Source organism: Notamacropus eugenii, chromosome 2, assembly GCF_028372415.1.
Source record: "Notamacropus eugenii isolate mMacEug1 chromosome 2, mMacEug1.pri_v2, whole genome shotgun sequence".
Classification (NCBI taxonomy): Eukaryota; Metazoa; Chordata; class Mammalia; order Diprotodontia; family Macropodidae; genus Notamacropus; species Notamacropus eugenii.
In genome coordinates, this window is record NC_092873.1 from 408786042 (window position 1) to 408803333 (window position 17292).

The window sequence follows — 17292 nt, forward strand, 5'->3', positions numbered from 1 at the left end:
TTTTCTGATGTGGGCACGCCATGCTGTCTTAGTCTCTCTTTCATGGCTTTCAGGTAGTCTGATGATTCTTATTATCTCTGAATATTTCAATCCATTTTCCATGTCACTTGTTTTTCTTATGAGTTATTTTACATTTTCTTCTTTTGTTTTATTTATGTCTTACAGAATCATTAGTTTTCATTTAGCTAATTTCTATTTCAAGGAGTTATTTTTCTCCCATAAGTTTTTGGAGCTCTTTTACCAAGGTGTTAATTCTCTTTTCATATCATTCTTCCAGACCTCTAATCTGATTTTCAAAACCTTTTTTTAAACACTAATGCTTCAAAGTATTCTTATTGGACTTGTATCCAACCTGCATTTTTTTTTGTAGCTTTGCTTATAGGTCTGTGGTTTTGTTTTGTTTTTGCTCATTCTTCCATCATACCTTGGCTTTGGACATTTTGTTGGTTCTGGGCTCTGCACACTTTGGGGTGATATCTGGCTTGACCTTTTGTCCTTTCTGCTACTTTCCCACCTCAGTTTGGGGACAGCCACATTTTCAGTGCTCTTAATATTGTTGTAATCTGGGAATCGGATTGTTCATGTCCTTCAAGTCTAAGCTCTACAAGTTTCTGACTCAGGTTTGGATCTATTTGTGTATATTTGAGTTTCAGTTGACTGCTGCTAGATGTAGTCACTGTTAGTCCTCTAAGTTTCTGCACAGAGCAGCTAAACTGCTGTTTTCCCTTTGATCTGAAACTTCTTGCCTTGATTATTCCACTTCAGGCTCAGACACTTGGTTAAAGGCTAAACAATCTCTCCTGCTTTGCTTCTGGGCTCAGTCACCTAGTCTACCTTTCTCAGACCTTAACTTGTTCAGTATGTTGCTAGAGTGGGCCTTCGCTCCTTCATAAATGCTCTTTTTCCCTGGGATTCATGACTGGAATCTGGGCAATGTATGATCGAGTTGTGAAATGCCGCTTATTCTTATGCCCACCACTAGTTCAGCGATTTCTCGGGATCTCTTTCTCTTCTGTTGTTTCCTGCCCCAAGACCTTGTCCTGGTCCTTTTTCTGTCACTGGGTATGAGAATGCTCCTTGATTTTGCCCCTATGCTATGCTTCTGGCATGCCCTGGTTCCAAGTATCAGCAAACCTCTCTGTCTTCCTAAGCTTCCTTTGGCTGGGAAAACAAACAAACAAAAACAATCTGCTTTTACTTTTAAAAAATTTTCCTGCTCAGAATTCAGTCTAGTATTCTTTTTGAATTATTGTGAAGCAAGGTATGCTGAGCTATCTGTACAGAAATACTACTTGTTACTCTGCCATCCTGACTCTGCATCCTTCATTTGGTTTTAAAAATCTTTTAAGAACTCTTCTAGGAATTCTTTTTGGTTGGTGTCCAATTTACATTTTTCTTTTTGTGGCTTTCCTTGTAGATTTTTTCAAGTCATTCTCTTCTCCTGTGTTTGTGTCTTGAACTTTCCTATCACCATGGCCAAGGAACTTCTTTATGGTGGGCTTCTTTTTTCTTTTTACCTCATTCTTCCTTTCTTCTTCTTTACTCTGGCCTTTATGGTGGACTCTGAGCACTTCTGGGGAGGGGGGAGAGGGATATCTTTCCTGAGCTTCTGGCATTTTTTTTCTTCTTCTACTGTTTTCACAGCCCAGTCTGGGGACCTGCAAAGTTTTCAGTGTTCCCAAATTAGTGTGATCTGGTGTGAGAGATCTGTTCAGTGCCTTTCTAGTCTGAGCTGTATAAATTCCTGACCCAGTGTGGGTCGCTTAACTTTTCAGTGGTTGAATTTCAGTAGACTGTTGCTAGATTTAGTCACTCTTGGTTCACTGGGAGGCTTTGCAGGTTTGAAATGATTGAACTGCTTAACTCCCCTTTGTTCTGGGACTCCTGCACTAAATTATTCCATTGCAGAATTAGATTTTAAACCAAAGGCTAGAATTGAGTACATGCTGCTCTGTTCTTGGGCACGCAGCTATACAGCTGTGTTTAACTTTTTTCTTACTCAATATATAGCTAGAATGGGTCTACACTTGAGACTGCTCCTTTACCCCTGGATATTGGGTAATGGACAATAGAGCCACCAGATGACACCAGTTCCTTCCCCTGCAAACTTCTCTGTGTCTTCAAACTGCCCTGTATTGGAAAAAAAATGACTCATTGTGATTTCTTCTTGACTTTCCTGATCAGAATTTGGTTTGGTCTTTTGTAGTGTGTTATGGAATAGATGTATTGGGTGAGCTAGGCAAAAATGCTTCTTCTCACGGTACCCCAAACACTTATTATGTTATGAAGTGAACTTTTAGTAAAGGTGTACTGGAGTCAGCTCCAGCTAGAAAGCTGATGGTTAAATAATTGTCTGGGAGCATTTACACCTTAGAAATAAAATCAGGGCTTGATTTATTATTTTGTTGTTTATCTGCTCTGTACTCAAAGTGATGGAGAATAAGTTAATAATGCAGATTAAACTTAACAGTGTGTTGTACCTTCATTTTTTTGGAGAAGCTAGTTATTAAATCTTTACAGCACGGCTCTGGCTTTTATTGTAAGGAAAGCAAAGAGTGCAGAAAAAGTAACGTAATATTTCCTTTAAAAAATATCCTAAAAGTGGGCATTTAAAGGGTATAAATCCTTATATTAGATACCTGGAAAATCTGTTCATTCATTAAATTTCATTTCCCCGAGATATCATATTGATGATATATAATAGTTTGTGATACAGATTTACCTATATATCCTATATCTCATCATTACAGATACATACTACTCTGTAAAATTAATTTCATTTTCACTGTTTTCGGACCTTATATTCCCTGTATTGATTCACAGCATTTTGCTCAAAAAACTTTAGTGCTAAATCTGAAAGAAATCTTAGGAATCGAAAAATTTAATTTTTCCCAACTGACATTGTACTGTAGACCAGTCAGTTATCTAAATTCTTCTTGGTGCTCTCTTTGTCCTCTGAAACCTCCATATGTCACTGTCAAGAATGGCGATCCAGGGAGAATGGAGTAGAAGAAACAGCATGCAGAAGGAAAGAGACAGAAGAATATGTTTAATTTATAATTTTTTAGAAGTAAGAAACTTTTGTAGTAAATATTGTGCAAACTGGTAAAAATCTGCAAGCAATTTTTGTCAACCTATGGGTCAATGGATTGAAGGACCGGCAAACAGATCCTAGCCTGCCCCTCTCATTTTAAGAATAAGGAAATAGAACTCCAGAGAAACAGTCAACCACTATTTTATTATCTACTATTTGTCAGGCACTGTGCGAGTACTGTTACAAAGAGTGAAACAATCCATGTTCACAGTGTGCTTACGCTTTAATCAGAGGGATCACACACTATATATAAAAGTAAGGACTACACAAATAAAAAGTGAATCCATATACATATAAAATAGTTAAATAAAGGATAATTTGGGAGGGAAGGCATAAGCACTTGGGAGAATCCAGAAAGACTTCACTTAGAATATGGTGGCTGATCTTTGTCTTAAAACATCAAAGGAACTCTGTGAGGCAGAGCTAAAGAGGGATTTTATTGCAGTCATGTAGGACAGCCTTTGAAAAAGTGCTGAGATGGGAGATGGAGTACTTTGAATGAAGGGGAGAGAAAAGATCAATTTGACTGAATCTCAGACTAAGGGAGGGGAAGGAATGTATAGTGAGTGAGGCTTCGGGTAAACACAAAGTTTGTATTTTATCCTAGAAGACCATAGGAAACCGTGTGAGTTGAGTGAATAAGGGAGTCAGATGATCAGATCTGAAGTTAAGAAACATTACTTTGGCAGTGAGACTTAAGGTAAGGAGACCAATCGAGAAGCTGTTGAAATAATCTAGGCAAAGGGTAATGAGGGCCTGAACAAAAGGGGTAATTGTGTGAGATGTTGTGAAGGTAGAAAAGGCAAAGTTGAGCAACTAATTTGATGTTTAGGGCAAAGAAAGTGAGTGGTCAAGGACAAAGTCAAGTTCATGAACCTGAAGCACCAAAAAGATTGTGGTGCCTTCTTTTGTACAAGGCCACACAGTTAGTTTCAACCACAACATTATTATTCTTTGAACTGTAACGGCCCTTTCCCTCTCTCTTAGCTGGCATTTATAGAGTTCCATTGTGACTCTATCAGCTATAATTTTTACATTAATCTTCAAGAGCAGTGGTTCTCCCCCCCTTTTTGTCACCCCCCTTTTTGTTTATTTTTGTGGTCCATTTGCTTTTCTAGAACTTCAGTAGGAATTTTTGACAGCTTTTGTATTTATATCACCTCATATCCAAAATTTTAAAAAATTCAGCAAAACTAACAACGTTCCAACAAACTCTAGAGTATCATACACAGTGTTCTACACCAGCAGGCCCACATCTCTCCTTTAAAAAGCAAGAAGTCAATATTTTCATGTCTTCTTTGGGATTCGTTTTGTTGTTATAATTGCGCATTATTCAGTCCCATTGTTCTTTGCTATTCATGTTCTTTCCCATTCGTATTGTTGTAGTGATGATGTACATTGTTTTCATTGTTCTTCTTCCTTTACTTTGCATTAGTTCATATAAGTCTAATAATATTCTCAAGTTGTACTCCTCATCCTTAAAAACCAGTAATTCCCTGCAAATAATATTAACCATATAGGAACTGGAATTTATTTTTTGGCTATTGGATTTTTAAGGGAAGTGATTTTTAATAGGGAAAAAGTTTAATTTTTCTTAATGTATAGCTGTTGCTGAGTTATGCTGCTTAACTTCTGGTATAGAGTAGGAGAAAAGAATTTAAGAAATTCAATTTGAGTACTTGTTCAAATTGCAAAGATTAATAAAATATTTTATGATGTATGTTAAGCACTTTTGAATTTTAGAAATCCATTTGAAAAGTATCAGTGAAGGAAAAAAATAACCCATTTAAGTCCTTACTTATCTGCCAAACAATGTACTAAACATTAGACACAAGTAGAAAAAAAGTTTCTTCTCTCAAGAAATTTATGTTCTAGTTAAGGAGAGACAACACATATGGCAGAGCTTGGCTGCGGGGCCAGGAAACTTAGGGTGCTGTGGCAGGGTGGATGACAAGTCCTAGGAGCCTTAGAGTACAACAGGTCTGGAGGGTAGGTCAGCAAGGCAGATGGCATGGCATGATGGACCTTACAGTATCTTCAGTATCTTACTTGAAGGATTGTACATACTGAGTCCCTACTCTCATTCAGGTGTTGTTAATAGCCATGCTTCTGATGTGTGTGTGATTTTTGATTTCTAGGGACTGTGGATAACAAGAGTGCCATTTTGTAGCTGGGGCAGGGGACACACAATGCTTAGTGGAACTTTGGCCATGGGGAGTAAGGAAAGGGCTTCCTGGGGCTTGCTCATTCTGTGTCTTCAGGCCGCTCTCTGGGATCTGAGTAGGTGGGCTAGAGAAGGTAAGGGGAAGGTCACATTTTCCTACAACACCGGCTTTTGCTGGACCATTTGTTCACAATATTAAATTTCAGTGGTACAGTTATACAAATTTATATGTTTGGTTAATGTTAAAGCTTATAAAGAACAAAGAAATTTCTGATTTTGTCAGTGAATTGTTAAGACTAAAGCAGACTATAGTATGATAAAGAAGAAAAAAAAGGTACAATTAAAGTTCTTAGAACAGTAAGCCAGGAAGGCTTTAGACAGGATATGAGTTATGAGAAATAGTATACCATAGAAGACAAAGATGTTGCTTCATATTGAGCAAGACTTGGGTTCAGATCTTGTCTCTATGAACACAGACAAGTCATTTAACATTTCAGTGCCCTAGGCAACTTTCTAAGGTGATCATTTGCAGAGAAGGCACCATCGTATAGAGGGAGTTTACTCATCTGGGAAGTTACCCATAGCAGTTCCAGGTTCAGTTCTTCTCTCTGTCACTATGAATTATTAGCAGGGCTGTAGGGAAAGAAATGTGCTTCATTTGTTAGAACTGGGTAAAATAAACGAGTAACTGTGTGAAGATAGAGCTAGGTGAAAAGTAGCAAGAATGGAGAACAGATACTTGAATTTGAAAGAAGTTAAGGATAGTTAAGAAAGGAATTGAAATAAGAGAGACTAAATAAAAATATTTTTGTCAGATCTAGACTATAAAGATAACTGTGTAAAACAATTATCTAATTATAAATTTTGGGGGCAGTCACATTTTAAGTGGTTTTAAATATTTAATATTGGGTAATATTTAAGTATTTAACTTTGGATTTCTCTACTGTAACAAAGACTACCCTTAGTGCAGTTCAAATGGAAGGTTTCCCTTTAGATGAGAAGATCCTCTAGATGCAACTGTTAGTAGATAACATTATACTGATTATATCAAACCTCATAATACTAAAGGGCTCCCTTACTGGAGCTCTTAGTGGCCCATGGGCACTCAAAACTGATCAAACTATAATTCACAAAGCAAAACAAAAAAGATCAAGTCGATGACCTTTTGCTCAGATTTTGCAATTGGATGAGTATTTAACCCGCAATACATGTCTTAAACTGTTGGAGCATGTGTAAGCATGTCTTAGACTGATATCGTAGATGAAAATGACCCTAATAAGTAGATGAAGGAAAGTGGATTAGATTTTATTTGTGAAGTTGTATAGTGCTTTTATTGATCTGGGCTGTTTCTAGAAATGGAAATCTGATTTTTTCACACTAGTATTCTTTCAGTTATGGCTGAAGTTCTCTGATTGCCAGGATCTCTGATATATGGTTGACCTAAAAAGCAATGAAGAGACACATAGTAGGTGCAAGTAAGCTGCTGCATTTTATCAATGATGACTTATATGAAACAAGTAATCTGTAAGATATCTGCAAGAAAATGTGTATTAAGGAAAGGAGCTGATAATCTAATATCAATCTCGGATAAAATTTTAAAAGTCTTAAAGGAAGGGCTCTGAAATATAGGATAGATTTTCTCAGGAACACTTATGGGAGGACATAAGCATAAAAGGAAGGTAGAATCAAATTTTGGTTGGAGATGGTACAGTAATGATTACTTATACTGCACTAAGATATTACAGTGTGCAGAACAGGTTTACTTTTAGCAGTATATTGTTTGTTCCACTGTTGTCTAAGCTATTATAAACAGGAAAAATAGTATTCTGATTTTGTAGTCCCCAGTAAAGTAGTTACATTTGAGTGGACTTTAAAAATTAATAGAACATAACCATAATCCTTTTTTTAAAAGAAGAAATGTGTCAATAATCTTTATTTGGCAGTATTTGATAATTACTAAAATGTTATTTTTTGTTTTTAGACAGCATGTTTTCGAGAAGAGAGGGATGTCCTAGTGAATGGAGACAACAAGTGGATTACAGCTTTGCACTATGCCTTCCAGGATGACAATTACTTAGTGAGTATCACACTGATGTGCGCAGTATTAGCAATATTCATTCTTGCTTAATCAGTTGTTCTTTTAGAAAGATTAGGCTTATGTATTTAAGTTAGTGTGGTTTAATGATAAAATACTGAACTTTGAGGTTGGAAAATATTGGTTCAAATCTCATTTCTGCCATTTGCTACCTATGGGATCTTGAGTAATTCACTTAATCTTTCTTAGATAATGCTTTGGGTTCAAGTCCAGTAATTGGTTAAAATACCTAAATTAGGATGTTTTTCGTGCTCTTCTTTTGTAAAAACAGCACTATTGTCTCTTAAGTTATTTTAGTTTAATCCACTTGAAGGCAATTCTAGTCCCATTGGCTCTCTTTCTTTCATTCTCATATTCCTGATACTTATTTTGTCCCTTCGTTCCCTGGTTTTGGAGTTTTGCTTTGCTTATTAATTCCATTTTTTCTAGTTCTTTCCCTTTTTTTCCTTGGGCAGACAAGTAAAATGTTATTTCCTTTCCTTCTCTTCACTTTCTTTTGTATGTTTTAAAAATTTTAATTTTCTGTACATTTTTCCTAAGAAGAATTTTTTTTACTTCATTCTTTCATTTCCCATCTTATATTTTTCTCTTTATTTTAGATAGACTCTTCTGTCTATTCTTTGATTTGTGGCTCTTATATTTATACATTCTCCCTTTAGTTTCTGTATTCCTCATGGAATTAGAGCATATAAGGTACCCATTTTAAATTCCTTTTTCTAAATAATTTTTTTTATTATTTTCTTGAAAATAATGCCCTCAATTCCTCTTTTCTATTGTTCCTCATACCTGTTTCTCCACATGATAAAAAAGATAGAAATATCGCATCATGGTAGGAATTTTCCTTTGTCCTTGATTGTACAATTTTTAGCAATTTTTTGCCATCCCCACCATCTCTGCTTCCCCAACCTCCCCTTCTTCCCCATTTCCCATGAAAACTCCTTTCTAGGTCCATGACCTCCGATATTTTTGGTTTCCAGTTGCATTCAAGAGCTCTTAATAACCCTTCTGAGACTGGATTATTGGTTTCTTTAGGTACCAAATTCCTGCAGAATATACATATTGTAATGTCTCTATCTACTTTATAGAATATCTTTCTCTCCTACAGGGGCATTCTTTAGTGTGACTCACTCTCACCACCGAAGCAGGATTTCTTCCTTTCTTTCTCATTGTTTTAATCATATTTTTTGGCTTCTCATTTATTCTCCCATAGAATGAGAAAAAGAAATCTTTATTTAGAGAAAGATGCACAAAGTGAGAAAAAAAAAACTAGTAAATGAAACAAGTAAGAATAGGACTTCATTAAAGTAAATTGTGCACAAATAACTGAAATGGCAAAGTGTACTGTCTCCACAAAGGAAAATGAACAAAAAAATACCTAATTTCAAGGGGAAACTGTTAGAAAGAGAATGGAGGAAGATATTGTTTTAGTTTTATAATTTTAATGTGAATGAACTAAATGATCCTATAAAACGAAAAAAGTGGTAGTTGATTAAGAAAAAAACCAATCCTATATAATCTTTTGCTTATAAGAAACACAACTCACAAAAAAATAGAGTAAAAATGAAGAACTAGAGCGTAATTGACTGTCAGATGAGCCCAAAACACAGGAGTTAAAATCCTGCTATCAGATATAGCAGAAACAAAAATACACAACATAAAAATCAACAAGGAAACTGCATGATGCTGAAAGGAGCCACAGAAAACAGACCACTATCAATGTTAAGCTTAGATTGTTCAAATGCCTTAGTATCTAAATTCATTAAAGAACATTAATTGAATTTCAAGAAGTCATAGTAATACAATTATGCAAGAACAGTTCATTGTCTTTTCCTTAGCTTCAGACAAATCTAACAGAAAGAAAAACAGAAGGAAAAATTGGGCACATTACTCAAGGAACTAGAACTTAAAGTCAGTGCCTGTCTGCCTCAGTCAGTCAGTCTCTCTCTTTATCTGTCTGTCTGTCTATCTGTCTATCTGTCTATCTATCTATCTATCTATCTATCTATCTATCTATCTATCTATCTATCTGTCTGTCTATGATCTATCTCTTCCCTAAGTCATGAAGTAAAGTGAAAGAACAAGCACACAAAGAATTTCATAAAAAAGCTAGGGAAAGGAAGAAGAGAGAAAGAGACATTAAAGGAACAGTATATTAGGGAGAGAGTCGTTTTGAGCAGGACAGACTCTTATTATGGATGTGCAAAAACCCTTTAAGAGGTGGCAAAAGATGGAAATCTGAGAGAAGAAGTTGGAGAAAAGCTAAACAAGTTATGAACATAAATAAATGTGATGTGATACTGTTGTACTGCAAGAAATGAAGAAGGGAATGGCTTCAGAGAAACCTGAGAAGATTGTATAAATTGATAAAAAGGGAAGTGAACAGGACTTGGAGAAAAATTTATATAGTGACAACTATTTTGTGAAGATGTACTTTAAAAATCAGAATGCACAGTGTCTTGGGGTGGGGGAAGGGGAGAGATGGGGAGAAAATTTGGAACTCAAAATCTTGTAGAAATGAATGTTGAAAACTAAAATTAATGAATAAATTTTTTAAAAAAGAGTTAGAGGTAGAACATGAAATAAAGGATGTACTTTGAACAGTTTTGTACATGTAGTGATGATATTTCGTCACCTGTCATATCTCATTACCCACCATGATTCCTGAGGAATATTAATGAAACATGCTACCCACCTCCAAATAGTGGAAAGACTCACTATGTAGAATGGGGCATATATATGTGTTTATACGCATGCATGTTTGTATGTGTCTTTATATCGTTTTGGAGATGATCAGTGCAGAAATTTGTTTTCCTTGACCATACATACATACATACATTTGTATGTATGTAATAGGGGTCTTGCTTTTCTTTTGTTCTTAGTGATGGAGGGGGATCATCGAGAGGGCAAGAAGTTGAATTTTTTACTACTTAAGACATTTAATTTAAAAGATTGGAAGAGGATTGATTAAGTTAGTATGCATTTAAAAAATTCAAAGCTAGTAAATAAACCCCAAATAAGCACAAAATTGGATATTAATGATATTAAAAATTAGAAAAGGAATATATAAACTAGAAGACAGCAGATCTGTATAAATCATAAATATAACTAAAAGCTGATTCTTTGAAAAGACCAGACTTTGCCAATGTGATCATGAATAAGGGAGCAGAAAATCAAATGAACAAAAAAAAACCTCACCAGGTGAAATCACAACAAAGGGAAAAGAAACAAATAGATTTATAAGAACTTGCTCTGTAGTTTTAAGCTAACAAAACTGAGAATGCAAAAAAGAATAGAGGGACACCTTCAAAAATATAAATTATTGAAACTAACAGAAGACTAAATAATGATCTTAAATAATCCAATCTAAGGTAAAGAAATAAAGGAGCTACCAAAGAAAAAATAGTTTGGTTCACTGGAGAATTCTGTCAAACTTTTGAAGAGTAGTAGTAACTACACAAATACTTGTCAAAATTGAGAAAGTGCTCTATCAAATTCCTGTTGTGAGACTCTAAGGCAAGGAAGGATAAAAAAGTATATACCAATATCTTTAATGAATAGATTCACATATTTCAAATAAAATCTTGTCAAACAGATTGCAGCAATTTATCCAAGAAATCATTCATTATGACCAAGTTGGATTAGTACTAAGTATGTAAGGATGGATGAGCTTTAGAAAAGCAAGCAACATAATTAATAAAAAAATCCTCTACAACCATATTATTATCAAAGTAGTTGTGGAAAAAGTCTTTGATAAAGAGCAGTGCTTATTTATGCTAAAAGCCCTACAGGTTGGGAGCCCTGTAGGCTACATTTTTACTACATTAAAAAAATGTAGTAAAAAGTATATAAAACCAAAAGAAAACAAAGGCCATATATTAGAAGCTTTCCTAAATAAACACAAGAATTAAGCAAGGATGTCTCCTCTCCCAATAATTATTGGATATAATTTTAGAAAAGGTACATGTAGCAATAAGATAAGAGAAAGGAATAGCAGTATCGTCCCCCCACCCCACCCCTAGGCTACTTCTTCCAGTCCAGTTCACACAGCTATCACTGAGGAGAGAAATCATTTTTGATGAAGGGGCCATCTTCCCCATCACCGCTGACAATATCTGCTCTCCAGCTGCTACCAGTGGGCAAATAATAGTCAAAACAACATTTATTAAATATTCTGTGCTACACACTGTACTAATTAAGTTCTGAAAATACAAAGGAAGATATATAATAATCCCTGCCCTCAAGGAGCTCACAGTCTAATGAAAGACTCTTCACATAAAAAAAACTGAAAGGGAGGAAAAGTTGTGGTGGTGGATGGCTGGGGGAGGGGGGAGATTACTTCCCATGAAGGCATGATGAAGTTGTGTATTTGGCATGGGAATTGTTGATTTCATTTTGCGAAAATGATGAGCTTCTGAAGGTGGAGTCTAGGAAAGTAACTTGTGGGAAATGATGAAGAGAATTCAGTGGATGCCATCCTTAAATGGAAAAGGATCAGGGAGAAGGTTCTGGATTTCTGTCTCCCATCCTCTCCAACCGGAGGGAGGCAGGGGCCCTAGGGTTAGAGAATGCTGAGGAGGTTTGAATTTTAGTTGATTTCATCTTGCAAAACGATGAGTTTCTGGGAATGATGAAGTCTAGGAAACTAAGAGATGAAGCATTTATATAGCCCTTACTATGTGCCAGACAGTGTGCTAATTGCTTTTTACAAATGTTATCTTATTTGATCCTCACAACAACCTTGCTAGGTAGTTTCCTAGCATCCTGGTTTCACACTTGAGGAAATTGAGGAAAACAGCATATTAAGTGACTTGTCCAATGTTGCACAGCTGGTGAACATCTGTGGCCAGATCTGACTTCACACTTTGTACTGTATCCATTGTATCAACAGCTTCTTTTATGGAGGTAGATAGGAAGAGGGAAGAGGATTGTGAGGTGGCAGGAGAGAGACAGACAGAGAGACAGGCACAAAGTAGATAAAAGGATAATTGAAAATTGTTAGTAACCTATGAAAGAATGCTGCAAATCACTAAAAATAAAAGAAACAAAAGTCAAAACAATTCTGATATTTTCCCCTTAGTACCCTGTAAATTGACAAAAAATGAGAATAGTTAATGTTGGAGGGTCTCTGGGAACATCCGTACACTCTAGGGTATTATTGGTTTAGTGCCCAAGTCAGCATAACTAGTATGGAAAGTAATTTTGAATTATGATGATGAAATTACTAAAATATCCATTCCCCTTGACCCACAGATTCCACTACTGAACTTATACCCAAGGAGATAATTTGTAGGAAAAAAATCGTCATATATATGAAAATATTTATGGTAACACTTTTTGGGATAGCAAAGAATTAAAAATAAAGTCTCTTCCCATTAATGGGAGAGTGTATAAAAATTTATGGTTCATGAATGTAAAGAAATATTGCTGTGCTATAAGATTTGTCAAATATGAGAAATTCAAAAAAAATAGAAAAATTTACTTGATCTGATACAAAGTGAAACAGAACTACATAAACAACATATAAATTGACTGTAGTCATGTAAGTATAATGAATAACCACAAAGCAATCAAAAGTGTTACAAAATTACAAGCATGGCTCTAAAGAAGAGATAGAAGACATTCCCTCCCTACTCCTCTTTTGAGGTGGGAGATCCATGAGTCTCATCACTCATTAAGCATTGGTGTGTTTTTGTTTTTTTAAAGATATAATTTATTTATTTTTCAGTTTTTAACATTCACTTCCACAAGAATTTGAATTCCAAATTTTCTTCCATCTCTCCCCTCCCCCCACCCTAGGATAGAGTGCACCCCATCCACCCCTTCCCCCAATCTATCCTCCTTTCTATCTTCTCTCCCATTCTTAGATTTCTCTACCCCATTGTCTGTACATCTTATTTCTCAGTTTCATGCAAAAGCAATTTTTAACATTCATTTTTAAAGCTTTCAGTTCCATATTCTCTCCCTTCCTCCCTTCCCACCCTCATCGAGAAAGCAAGCAGTTTGATATAGGTTGTACGTGTGTAGCCATGCAAGACATTTCCATTACAGTCATGTTGTGAAAGACTAACCACATTTCCCTCTGTCCTGTCCTGCCATCCATTTATTCCATTCTCTCCCTTGACCTTTCCCCTCACAATAGTGTTTGCTTTTGATTATTCCTTTCTCAAATCTGCTGTCCCTTCTATTATCTTCCCTCTCTTATACCCTTCCCCCTTGTCTTCCTGCAGGGTACAATAAATTTCCATATCCAATTGAGTGTGTGTTATTCCCACCTTAAGCCAAATCTGATGAAAGTAAGGCCCACTTATTCCCTTTCACCTTTCCCCCTCCACCCTCCCCTTCATTGTAAAAGCTCTTTTCTTGCCTCTTTTATGTGAGATGATTTTTCTACTTCTCCCTTTCTCTTTCTCCCAGTACATTCCTCTCAACAGTACATTTTATATTTTAGGTATCCTCCCTTCATACTCAGCTCACCCTGTGCCCTCTGTCTCTCTCTCTATATATATACATACATACACACACATATACATATACATCCCCACCCCACACACACATACTCCCTGTAATTACCCTAATGTTGAGAAAGGTCTTAGGAGTTACAAATATCATCTTTCCATGTAGGAATGTAAACAGTTCAACTTTAATGAGTTCCTTATGACTTCCCTTTCCTGTTTACCTTTTGCTGTTTGGGTTAATCTATTTTTTTGAGTCTCCTATTGACTAATTTTTCATGATTTTCTTGCATTGCTCTCATTTCTCTTCCCAATTTTTCCTCTCTTACTTGATTTTCAAAATCCTTTTTGAGTTATTCCATGGCCTGAGACCATTTCATATTTTTTTTTTTGGAGGTAGGAGCATTGACTTTGCTGTCTTCCTCCAATTGCTTTGATCTTCCTCATCTGGAAAGATGGAAGAAAATAACTTTTCACCAAGCAAGTAACCTTCTGTAGTCTTATTTTTCCCCCTTTTTGGACATTTTCCAAGCCAATTACTTGACTTTTGAGCTCTTTGTTAAATGGAAGGTATACTACCCCAAGTTTCAGAGATTTTATGCAGCTGTTTTCAGAGATATCTTTAGGGACTTGTAAGTTCACAGTTCCACCACAGTGGTATAATCAAGGGAGAGGTCTTTACTCCTCTCCTGACTTGCTCTGTGGTCTGTGAGCAACCACAAGCAATCCTTTCTGCTCTGGAACTGTAAGTAGGATTCCCTCTCCACAGCAGTCACCAGGTTCCACCACACCTGCCACCAGGTTCACCACACCAGCACTTCTCATCTCAGGACCACCCTCAGAGCTATGATCCAGATCAGCTGCTGGATTTCCCCCACTTCTGTAGGCTGAGAGTTGCAGAAGCTGCTACTGGGCTCAGACTGTGCTCTCCTCTCTCCCAGGTGAGAGAGCTTTCTCACTGACCTTTGAAGCTGTCTTTGGTGTTTTTGGTTTGAGAAATCTGAAAACCTCAGCAACTGCCAGTGTCCTAAAACCTGTTCCAGTTCCATCTGTGCTGGAGCAGCCCAGGCAGGGTTGAGCTCTGCTCCAAGCCCAGTTCAGTAGACCCTTCCTGTCAGCCTTCCAGATTGTCTTGGCCTGGAAATGTGTTTCACTCTGTCATTTTATGGCTCCTGCTGCTCCAGAATTTTAGTCATTTTTTTACAGGTATTTGAAAGGGTTTGGGGGTAGAGCTCGAGCAGGTCTCTGCTTCTCTGCCATCTTGGCTCTACCCCCTCAGTAATCATGTATTAAGTGCCTCCTATGTGCCAGGCACTGTGCTAAGTACTATGGATACAAAAAGAGGCAAAAGACAATCCTTGCCCTCAAGAAACCCAGAATCTAATGAATATGGTACCTTGATACATACCTAATAAATATTGTATGTTGTACCTGTTTGAAGATTTTTTTCAATATATTTATCAGTTTTGATGATTTTTCTCTATCTTTTTTTGTTTTAAAAATATTTTTAATATGTAGGATGGGGGGAAATTCTGGTAATATAAAAACTGAAAGATATTAATACAAATTTGTTTTAAAAACTTTAGATATTTTTCTTGATCATACTACCTTATATTTTAGATATAATTACTTGGTAATTGTATCTAAACAAATTTGTTTTGTCTTTTGTTTTGACAGTATATGGAATCATTTCTTTTACTAAAGTTTTCTTACTTTATAGCATCAATTGGAATCTTAGGTTTGAAGGTTTCACGTGTGCAGGTCTAAGCAGCACTTTCCCTAACATGTCTAATTAGTTATCCAGTGTTATTGGTTCTATCTCCTTATCTTTCAGTTTTGTGGTTTTTTTCCTCTGTTCACACAGCTATCATTTTAATAGAGGTCCCCACCTGGACTTTTGCCATACTCTCCCAATTAATGTCTCTGCTTCAGTTCTCTCCCCTTTCCAATTTAGCTCTGTCGTTTCTGAAGACAAATTTAAAATTAAATTTAAAAATTTCTATTTTCATGTTTAAATTTTGTAATTTATATGATTTTAGCACAGTAGTACATATAGCTAATTTAGGCTGGCTGAAGATACTGTTCAAATCTGACAGGTGAATGAGTAACAGTTTTCTAAGGGAATATACTTTTGCTGTGAACCTACATGATAGAGGGGCCAGGATCTATGACATATGTACAGCTGAGTAAAAACTAATAGCTATAAATGCAAGGGTCTCAAGGATATAGGGTTTCTGATGAAAGACTGAGTGTACCAGTGGGCCAGAGAACATGGTCCCATATCACAGGACACTTAAAGGGAATCTTATTAGAGGCAATATAAGAATGTTCTCAGCCTTTCCCCTTTTTTTATAACCACAATCAGAGCAGTAGAGGCAGATACCTCCCACATTCCTTTAGAGTCTTAAGGAATATCTTTCAGCACAGTCATCTTTCATTATTGCTTATGTATGTTTCAGTAGGTCAGTGTCTCCAAACCCCTAATGGTAATGGCAGATGGGCTTGGATTAGATGGCAGGAATCTTTTCACTACTGCTCATTCAACTTTAAGAAGCAATAGATAATAGCCTGGAGGTAAGGAGAATTAACTTCAAAGTCTCTATTGCACCCCACATTCTTCCCCTCTCCCCCTACTTGATAACTGGTCTTGGAATTTGGTGTTGAGTGGGACTGATGACTTGATTGTATTTTTGGCTGTTTGTTTTTTCGTTATTGGTTTGGAGGAGGTTTCTGTCAGCACCTAAACTTACCCTCCATTTATGCTCAAAATAGAGAACCAGTCTTGGGAAATGCTGTCATAGAGTTTTGTTCCATATCTCCATAGCATTTGGGTCCTTGTGTTCCACAGCACCATGTTGATGTAAAATCAAGGAGAAAAAATGAAAACCTGACCACAATGAAGGGAATCACAATAGGCACCAAGATTACACAAAGAGGGACTGTAACTTTACTATACACCAAGACATGTCTTTCCCCATATTCTTCATCCACTTGACTATTTCCTGGTCTAAGCTCTACCCTTACCTCACCCCTCTTCCATTCAAAAAAGTTTTTCAGAGTCAAAGAGAATGGTGAAGGAGAATCCTAAGTTTCATGTTTGCAGAGTTTCTTTAGGGATAGGTTAGGAAATTAGCTCTCAGTTACCCCCTAGAAGTAGAACTTATTTTTAACCTATTTGTTACCATGTTCTTTTCACAAACTAATAATTCCAGAATTTTTTTAGGCATTTCTTCCTGATCTATAGGTTCAGGAATCTGTCCTCTCTTTCTTATAAAGTAGTGATAACCATTTTTCCCTTGATCAGTCAGTTGGCATTCCTCATTTCACCTTGTTTCCTAAGAATTACTATCTTTGGCTTTGACAGTTTCTAAACTTGATTCTTCTTCTGTTTGACTGCTGTTTTTCTATTTCCTTTGCTGTATCATCATTCTTTTCGTATCCACTAAGTGTATGCAGTGCTCTATTCTAGACCTTTTATTTCTTTATT

At 36.3% G+C, this 17292-nt stretch overlaps 1 protein-coding gene across 11 annotated transcripts in view; it reads left to right on the top strand.

Moving 5' to 3' along the window:
• CDC42BPA (CDC42 binding protein kinase alpha) overlaps positions 1-17292 on the top strand; it is a 372601-nt gene that overhangs the window by 146597 nt on the left and 208712 nt on the right. For 10 of the 11 annotated variants that reach the window (XM_072647658.1, XM_072647660.1, XM_072647659.1 and 7 more), the window contains one exon: positions 7240-7335. In XM_072647658.1, the coding sequence (XP_072503759.1) occupies positions 7240-7335 (96 nt within the window). Of the gene's footprint in view, positions 1-7239; positions 7336-16267; positions 16380-17292 lie in introns of those variants that run through there. The other variant, XM_072647666.1, reaches the window with a different exon arrangement.